Source organism: Diachasmimorpha longicaudata, chromosome 5, assembly GCF_034640455.1.
Source record: "Diachasmimorpha longicaudata isolate KC_UGA_2023 chromosome 5, iyDiaLong2, whole genome shotgun sequence".
Classification (NCBI taxonomy): domain Eukaryota; kingdom Metazoa; phylum Arthropoda; class Insecta; order Hymenoptera; family Braconidae; genus Diachasmimorpha; species Diachasmimorpha longicaudata.
The window spans coordinates 5,762,781-5,772,986 of NC_087229.1; the positions used below are offsets into that span (position 1 = coordinate 5,762,781).

The following is a 10,206-nucleotide window of genomic DNA, read 5'->3' on the forward strand; positions in this document are numbered from 1 at the left end:
GTATTCAAAATCAACGTATCCGGCCGGTAGAATACCGACCTGAGGGTAGAGCTACGTTAAGTGAGTTACATTTCCTTTGTATGTCAACATTGGCTTTTTAAAGTACATAATTTTTGTAACATTTGAACTTACGTCATAATGACTGCCAATACCATTTGTTGTGTCATGGATGAGGACTTCTTTGCTCTGATGGAAGTTGAGGCCGACAACGCCAGACTCTTCTGTAACGTAAACCGGCTCGTCCTTCTTTCCCCAGTTCAATGATGCCTATTATATAATCAATTACGTAAAATTAATGAAAATTCTTCGAGTTATATCAACGATTGCGTTAAATATTAATTAGTCAATGCTCTCTCTCAATGTGAATTTATTCAAATAATTTATTACCTCGTTCTCCGGCGCGGACTTCAAAGCCGCAATTAGTTTAAACATTAATTAATTAATTAATCACCTAGTTTTATTTTTATGTTTATCGTAAAAACGATTAATTACCTCGGTTTCTTGGTTTGGCTTCAAAATCAATAATTCATCTATTAAAAGTCGAACTTTATTCACGTAATGGTGATGATGATGATTTTCAAAATTGATTTTAAAATTAATTTCTAAAACTTCGACATCACGTCAAACAAATGAGACGATAATATTTTATTGCTCATTCATGGAAATTTATTGAAAGAACGCCTAGTGTTCATTAAATATTAGCTCGATCATTGTGTGATGAATGGAAAACTTTGGAGAATAACAACAATAAAAAAACTTACCAAACTAATATTATTCGAAATATTGAACTCTGTATTAGGTTGATTATTAGTCTGTTTCCTTGACAATTTCAAGAACACTTCCTCAAGAGATGGACAATTATACATCGTCAGAAGTGCCCTAGGTGACTCCTCGGCAAGTAATCTTCCACTTCTCATGAGTCCAATCTGCATAACCGAGCGGGATTCGATAAATTAATCACAACGGACCCATTTTTTTAGAGCAACGCACAAGCAATTGCAAAGACAAACATTAATTTTTATCTATTTATCTTTATCAAGTTTAACTCAATAGAGAAAGAGAATAGACGTGAAAAAAACGGACATGAGAATTGCTGTACATTTTTCAATTGGATAGCAATGGTGTATGTAATAATTGGCTACCGTATGCGCTTGTCTCGCTTCCTCGATATAATGAGTTGTAATGATGACAGTTTTGTTTCCGTCCTTCGTAATTTGTACCAAATGATTCCAGATACTGAAATGAAATAATTAAACAAAGTATAAAGTCAGAGTAATGAACAGAATTTTTTATTTAAAAGAAAACTGATTAAAAACTTCGCCTTTAACAGGCCGTTGGTCGCGCTATGAGCGCAGCTTCGGCGATTTTCTCATTTTCGGTGTAGACGTTCGTAATATTCGCGCGACCAGCAGAGTGTTAACAAAATTGATAGAAAAGAAAACAGGTCTTTCATTGGCTTCCAGTTGTAAACACTTGTAAAGTGTGGCGCGTTGTAAAATTATTTATAAAAATTTGATATCAATTCTGAAATGTCAGTAATTCTTCAGACAAATGAAAATTAGTAATTTATCGCCATAAACATATTTAATGGCATATAAAAGATTGTTGGCCTCAACTATGTATATTCAACTCAACACCAAAAATTCATTACAACTTTATTAATTGAATTGCACTAAGTTACGAGTTGTAAGTGCTCAAGGCATTCCTCTTCAAATATAAGTTCCATTCTGGAATACACGATAAAGTAATTTCCAAGATTGCACAATCACTTGACTATTGTTAAAATGTGTCGGGTGTTTAATAACATGTTATGATGGAGCCGGAAGTGATTGTACTTGCATTGACATTTCAGTTTAAAGTCTGAAAAGTTGGAGAGCGATAAATTTTGAATGAATATTAAATTTATTCAATTTTATTGAATAATTTTACGTCGACTCATATTCGCTAGAATAAAATATTTCTTCTTTCATCTAAAAATATATATTTTTTGATTGGACAACAAAAAAAAAGCTCTTTGAGGAAAATTCTGTAAATGCAAAGGTTATCTATAAAAACGTTTATATGTAAGATGTATTATAATTATATCTGAAAATAAGTGATGTCATGATTTTTTCGATAATGTCATCTCTTTTGGAAGCGAATAGTCATCGCTCTCGGCGAGCTTGTTAAGTTAATTCGAGGAACAACATATATCAATCATAAATTATTCACGAGTTATTCGCTTGAGAATGTTTTTTTCTCCCGTTTTTGCAAAGATTTCTGCACTGGTACCTGCCTTGTACTTTGAACTGTAGTATAATAGCTGTATCGTTGAGATCGAATGTTGATTGACAACCATTTACCCGAGGCCTATTCATTTTCAAGTCTAAGCGATTGCTGGTAGAATGCAAAAATTTGACTCTCATTGCAATAATTATTACTACTATTATTTTTGTACATACCTCTGTCTGAGAAGGGGATCCACACCAACGGTGGGCTCATCGAGAATGAGAAGCTCTGGATCGTGCATGAGGGCCACAGCAAAGGATACTCGTCTTTGTTGTCCTCCACTGAATCATAAATAAGGAGAAACATTGAATAAAATTTTAAAATTTAGGAATTTTTCATCACAAAATCATAACCTTTGTGAAAATATATGTATAAATATACAATTGAATAATTTCTTAATGACATTATATTTTAGAATAAATCCGAAAAGACTAGAATTTCAGAGAAATGTGATATAAAATGAGCTCATTATATTAATTGGAAACCACGAGATACATAAAAATCTTCGATTCTTTGGAAAATTGTAGAATAAATAGTAAATTGTTCTTTGCTGACCAATTTACGCCTCGTCATGATTAATTGAATAATTTTTCAAGTTCGTGAGTGATACAAATGTGTTTGGTATTGTTATTGAATTGATTTAGTTACCTGAGATTTTTAACCATTCTGTTCTGTGAAGGCAGATCCAAAAATTGTAATAAAAACCTCAACCTCTCGACGATCTCAGGTGTCTCCATTCCAAAAATCCATCCAAAATACATCATGGTCTCTCGAATAGTAAATTCGCCATAAAGGGCAATTTCCTGTGGCATATACCCTACCCTTTTCCCAGGGACTCCAGAGCCCTTGGTGCCGGGCTTACCCCCAAGCACCCAAATTTCACCAGAATTGAGTCGTCTTCGTCCCACCAAACATGACAACAGAGTGGTTTTTCCGCAGCCGCTAGCACCGAGAAGACCGTATCTAAATGACAAAATATTTTCATCATCGATACGTCATTGATTCGAGGCTGCACGCCTATGCATGCACTAATATACGTTATTATTATGGTTTATGTAATGGCACAACCTGTCAGATTCAATTATTAGTATTTTTTCTTCCCTAAAGGAACATTTGGAATCGTAATTTTCCCTTCAATTTACTCATTATTTCTGAGCATAAAAAAAATTAAAAAATTAGAATCTAAGTTCCAATCAATCCTCCAAATATTCACAAGCAGTGTGTCCGATCGGTAAAATACAGACCTGCAGGTACAGCTACGTTAGGGGACCAGAAATAAATTATCATTGGGTTTGGATGTGAGTAGATGCTTCTTTGACAATTCTCACTCGACATTAATGTAAAGAACAGGAAGTAAAAAAAGGGGAAACTGCGGATATATATCTCACACCGTCTGACACACTTTCGCAGTGACTCTGCACCCACTATTTCCTAGTAAGAGGTTACCATAAAAAAAATGTTTCAGGTCTCACATTGATCCTTTGGCGACTGTCATGCTGAGATTCTGTAGTACGTGATTTGGATTTTTGCTACTACCATATGTTTTAAATGCATGTCGCACACTGACAGCCTGCTGACGATTCCAGGCGGCATTGTTTAAACCAGGGGTAGCTAACACTGTGCTCTGACTTATTATATTGTTCTCCATTATGGTTTCTGGATTTTGCATTGTGCTAATTGAGTTGGAGTTGGCTGTACCGACTCCTAGAGTGTCACTGGAAACATAAGAATAAAATGAACACATTAGTAAATTCTATCTAACCATAGATTGGTCATTAAATGGGTTTGGGGAATTACAAGGGAACATCATGTCTGGGTAAACACATTAAGTGAGACAAAAATAGAGAAGATTTAACGAAATATATATTGTTGACCGCATATTCTTTCGTATCAAAATAGAATTCTATTATTTCAATGTTTTAATTCTTCATTTCCACAGTGGGTAAATATAGGATGTATTCAAACCCTCATGTAATCGAAACATGAAGTTCATGTTTGGAGCCCTCACAATCAACGATTGCAGCATACAGTAATTTTTATCGGACCTTCGTTTTCATTCAGGAATATTTCTCCTTGAGTGGAAGAATTTTCCAACTTTCTCAGTAAATTTTTGAAAAAACTTACAAACCTTTAGCAAAAATTTAGAAAAGTGGACGTACGACAATGAAAATTTGTGAGTCATTGAATAATAACAAAATCTAAAAACAGCATATTTTTTTCATATCCCTCTGCTTCATGGTTTCGCAGAAATTAACAAAAAAACATGAAAAATTAGAAGATATCGGAACTCCTTATGACCAGCGAAATATTTTACGTTTTTCCCCAAATGACAGAGATGAAAAAAAACAACTCTTTTTCAATTCTAATCATTCTCTTCCTAATGACGGAAATAATTCCCCAATAAATCGCCACCGAGTCCCATTACTGCAGAAAAATAATTTCGTCTCGAATCCATTGAAACAGCAATGGAATTTCTCTGCAATGTCCAGCGAAGCAGAATGACCTCCTCCTCACTTCTATTTCTCTCAATTAATTACCACTTGCTGTTCATTGCTACTCGCCCTCTCCCCTTCTCGAGGAATTTAGACGCATAATTGGTCCACAATCATGTGCCAGTATATGTTTTACCCCTTTCATTTGCTCGCCCCTCATCGCAATATACTAAATAAACCGTACCTTAACGGTGTGGTTTATAATTCACTGGAAGAAGTTATTGCCCAATGGAAACTGCTGAACGTCAGCGAAAAGAAAGCCGTGGTCCCTTACGTAACAAAACAGCCAGTATCTCAACAGGTCTCTGCTGATGCTTTTCGAACTGTGCAATACAGTCATGAGTATGAGGGTATCTACGGGATTTAATTTGCAATTGTATACCGCCACGACAGACACGCAAAAATTCCAATGAATGCCTGTGAATTTCTTATTTCATTTTAATTTCATTTCCACTTTGTACTTTATGACTTGCTTTGAGGCATTTCCCTCGCCTTATTTGTCGTGAATTTCTGGTGTCTTTATCTGGCATGATTGGACGATTATTTAATGTGAGAATCAGAAAATCCGCGATTGTTAAGCTTTCTCGGGTTATATAAAAGATTCTGTTCCTTCAGTGATGATGAACAGATGGAAATTGTTGATGTTGGGAATCGCGAAAGGGGGAAGAGGGCGGAAGAAAGTGTTATGGGAACATTTTTTTTTTCAAATGTTGTTGATGATTGTGCTCGACTCACTGGACAAATTCAAGGTACAAATTGTTCCTGTCTGTGGGGAGGATTTTTACAAATTTGTTTATTATCAAAGTAGGCAGAACACATGCACAAATAATAAGAGAATAGATAGATTCATTTCGGCAGAGCCAGAACAATTATAGGCAGATTATATTATAGTCTCAACATTATATCTACCATTTAAAAAATAAATAATAATAATAACAACAACAATAATAATAACTAGTTCCCCATCTCCTTACGATTATTCAATTTGCGGCCCTTATGTTATAGAAATCAATTTAAACGTTTTACTTCATTTGAGTTAATAATTATTAATTTGAATCATTAAGCAGAATTGTAATCACGCTGAGCTAGTGAGTAATATGACGGCTCAATTGGTTCCTACTTTCTTTTTCCATTCATTTGATAAATTGTGAAGAGAGTAGGATCTTTCAGAAACAACGCCTTAATATTCACTTCTCAATGAATATTTTAAAATAAATGTTTGTGATTTTTATAAAATATCTACTTCGTGAACCTGTCATCTGAAGCTGGTGATTTATCCAGTGGATCGATCCTAGCCGAACAAAGAACATTGCAGACATTTTATTTTGACTGATGCAAGGGGATTATAGGATCGAGAACTCCTTGGCTTACATAAACATAGCAATACGATGGCTCATATTTGCACAACGGTGGAACTTCTTATACGTAATATCGTTTGGTATTCGAGGATCGAAGTTTAAGATACGGAGCCGAGTGGTTTTAAAGAACGAACGATGGCTCAGTGGCTTGCGTAAGGATGGAATTCCACGTCAGTGTGGTATTTGCAAGAGGAGGGACACTTTCTGGGACAGGGTCGAATCTTCGCAGATCTCATCCGGGTGTATTACGAATTTCGTATTAACATCTGTGTGAAATTTTTGTTTTCAAAACTGGGTATGAGGTGCGCTGGGTGGTTTAAAAGGTATAAATTTCCAGATCCGCACGCAGTAATTAATAATCATTTAACATGAAAAATTCAATTCTCTTGAATTTCCAAAATGAAGGAGAAAATAAAATTGAGTTTAAGCCCATAGCATTGAATATTTTGATGACATGGTTATTGAAATTGTGCCAATATTCCTCAGTCAGCCAGATGGGGCAAATTAGAACTGTCACTTTCTGAATGTGAAATTTCACTATATTATATCCCATTTGTTGTTCGAGGGTCTGAAAAATTTCTATGTCAATAGACGTAGAAAATGAAATAGGCATTTGGTTCTTGAATGGATTATTCCCGATATCTTTGAATTTTTCCGAGTTTCTCCACAAAATTCTGAAAAGCCCTTGATGAAATTGACGCGAAGGAAAATTCTTTTTAATTTCCCCACGTTTCCAGGAAACTTGCAAAAGTTTGCAAAATTTTACCGAAAATTTATGAAAGTAGGCGGAGGATTATAAAAATTTGTGAGTCATGGAATAGTTGTGAAAATGAAGACCCCGAAATTTATGAGTGACATGAAAAGTGAGAAGATATTGGCAACGACTCCTTCAATGGAAACCTCTCAATACGCTAATGAGATAAAAAAAATTGGCGGATCACAAGTTATTGAGATATATTCAACATTGTTTTCATATCGGTCAAGTATTTGGCTCCTCTGAATGGACTTTTTTTTCTATCTTTCAACCCAATTCCCTAAAATCCGTTCCAGCGACCTTCACCGAATTTCAAACGTACCAGGACCTCCAACAGTTTCTCCTCCTTCATTCTAAAATTCCTCTGACCACGCGTTCCGTGTTCACATCTCAGGTAACTTTGATACTTTCATTCCCGTATAATCACTTTGACTATCTCGCAGGGGTTCATTGTCACAGTCGAGGTCGTTGAATCTATTATTTCCGCCTCCTCAAGTCCGTCAGTCATAAGAAAATAACATTTTCTAGAAATTCAGTATTTGGAATTCTTGAAAAATCTTGTCAGTGGTCGTTACTATGTGCACAGAAATGTGAAGACATCAATTTACTTGCTGACTTTGAATAATCGATCGTACTGCGTCGATAAAATTCAGAGCTCTCTATATTACACGCTTTTCTTCACTTGATTTCATGTCCGATTAGTGTCGTGTGACCTGGTGATGCATCAAATGGGTGTCAGGGACGTTCTTTTGAGGGAGAACGTGACTACAGTATTCTGGGCTCTTCTCGGAATTTACATCGCATCGCAGGAGAGAGTCAATTTAGTAGGAAATGATCATCACGGAATAATCCCAGTTGCTGAGTGTTTTTCAGATGAAATATCAGGGAGGACAGTGCACGTCTCCAAATTTGTCTGATTCTGTCGCATGATCTCCAACGTTGACACCGAGGAAAACAGTTATTTTTGCCAAATATTCATTTACTTCAGAGAAATATTTATTTTTTCAAAATTCTATTTCTCCGGTCTAATCACTGCCACGGGGGACCGAGTTAGGAATATTTTCCGGAAATAAATGGACATTTGCGATAAATAATTTTTTTCTCGGTTTAGGTATAGAATTCTCGAGAGGAAATAGTGACGAAATTCGCAACTGTTGACAATCAATTTTTAGTTACGATATAATTCAAATAATTAAATTGGATGGTACCAGATGGTCTCGCCCCAGCTGTCTTTTACCAAACCATTTCACTACCTCTGCGATACTCCAACCTAATTCCCCATCGACACTTCCACTTTCGCTAATTTATAACTAACGCTACAGGCGATGAGTTCAATTCCGCCGATGAAAAATTTTTTTTATAACTTAATTCACAAACTAATTAACCAGCTCACATTGTATCCTGCAAAGTATAGACACTGGAAAACTGTTTGTCGGCACGTGCAGGTAAATTTTACTCTACCAGGGCAGTAATTTTTATATTCATCAGCATAAAATTTCTCTTAGAATAAAATTTAATCATCAAATATTAACTTCTACCGCGTCTCACGGTAAAAATGAGGTAACGATGACTCATGATAGACTTTTATAGAACGACAGGAAAGGAATTGGTAATTTCTATCACAAATTTCTCTCCGTGTTAGAATATCTCTCAACGAAGGCGCATTCTTAAAAAATGAAAATTGAATACTTCACAACTAATTACTACAGTTCAATGCGCTTCCATTTGGATTTATTGTCACTTTCGTTTATAGTTCAACTCAACAACGACCCAAGACACGCTTTCCGTTGAAAAAAAAAAAAGTCTTGCCGTCCTTTCACCGTCCGACCAACAGAAACATCAGCGGATTCTCACGGGAAACCAATATTAACAGTGAAATTCATACACTGCTATGGATGTTGATTCATGGAGACTTTCACAGTTGTTTGTAATTTTACTGTGGATGCAATGTCCTTGAGTAGTTTGTAGTTTGCAAATTCACGTTGCAAAATTAATGGATGGATGATTTAGAAATGGCTAACATTATCCGTCGCATCTTTCTGATGATTATTGATTATTAACACTCGTTAATCATTTTTCATTATAGCTTATTGTTATTTTTTCATTTCACTTTTGTTAATGAATTTTTTTGTAAACTGATAGAACGGATTAGTTATTAGAAACGAGTGAATTTTAATTGTATTGAACGTGGCTTCTTAACTATTATCTCGATTCAATAATAATTAACGAGTTAGTGAAGTCTGTCATTCGTTAACAATCAACGAATTTCGTTTGGAATAAATAAATCGTTCTATCAGTGTACGAGTCACTTTGCGAGTTTAGTATTTGTATTTTGACACCAGTGGTGATAAAGAAAGTTTTGATGAATCGATAAGACATATAGTTATAAACGGGAAGAATAATAATTTCGCGATTACCACAGATATAATGAAGAAAAGGGTCTGATGATTTCAAGATTGCAGCACGTCGTAATCACTGGCATTATTAATCGTCGTTATTTCTCTAAAATAACATTCATTTCCGTATTAAAACATTGAACCATTGAGTGCAATCAAAGAACAAAGTCATCGACAATTCTTCGAACGACTTTGACCCACTGAATCATTCTTGTATGTTCGATTATTTTTCACCCAGATATTTGCCATAAAATTGCTGCCGCATCAAAAAACAAATGCATTGTCATCACTTTGTTAATGTTGAATGGAAGAAATAAAAATATTCGATGTTAATAATGCAAAGGCTATACAACACGTCTGTAACTTCATCTTATGCGCTAATTTAAATTCTGGACTTTGATATTTCACGAGTTCTCCATCGAGACCGATTGGGAGCCAGTTTTTTTTCAAATGGAAATTTCCCTGAATTTGTAATGCCACAAGTTTCGACGAATCCGAGGAATGTAACGAAATCCGTTCTGAATAAGTAATCAGATATAATATCAGAAGTGCTTGAAAATTATTGGGTGTGATGGAGTCAGGGTTAGTTTTTACTTCCCTGGGTTCCCACCTAGGGAAATTTTATACGAAAATTCTCCTGCGGAGTATTGAGAACAATTACAATCCCTCGGTTGTGAAAAAAATTATATTGTTAGATGAGTCAGAGTCACTTTTCTGGAGGTGGCTATGATGTTTTTTATGTCCTTGCTTAGAATATTCGAAAATTTCCGGTATAACATCCACCACGTCATGTCAAACCCCTAGTTCATGTTGTTTAACATTTAAATTTGGGGAATAATTATCTACCTCCGTAGATTACCACAGGCCGCCCACCCTCCCACCCAGATCCATCGACTTAATCCAATCCCGATCCACGGACTTCATTCAGCTCAGAACCT

General features: G+C 35.4%; 1 protein-coding gene across 5 annotated transcripts in view; it reads right to left on the reverse strand.

Annotated features, from left to right (window-relative positions):
* Positions 1–10,206, reverse strand: part of LOC135162770 (ABC transporter G family member 20) — a 30,307-nt gene that overhangs the window by 4,148 nt on the left and 15,953 nt on the right. For 4 of the 5 annotated variants that reach the window (XM_064121593.1, XM_064121596.1, XM_064121597.1 and 1 more), the window contains 8 exons: positions 3,741–3,983; positions 2,917–3,231; positions 2,442–2,549; positions 1,143–1,236; positions 762–926; positions 493–510; positions 388–405; positions 133–267 (listed from right to left, as the gene is read on the reverse strand). In XM_064121593.1, the coding sequence (XP_063977663.1) occupies positions 133–267; positions 388–405; positions 493–510; positions 762–926; positions 1,143–1,236; positions 2,442–2,549; positions 2,917–3,231; positions 3,741–3,983 (1,096 nt within the window). The remainder of the gene's footprint in view (positions 1–132; positions 268–387; positions 406–492; positions 511–761; positions 927–1,142; positions 1,237–2,441; positions 2,550–2,916; positions 3,232–3,740; positions 3,984–10,206) is intronic. The other variant, XM_064121594.1, reaches the window with a different exon arrangement.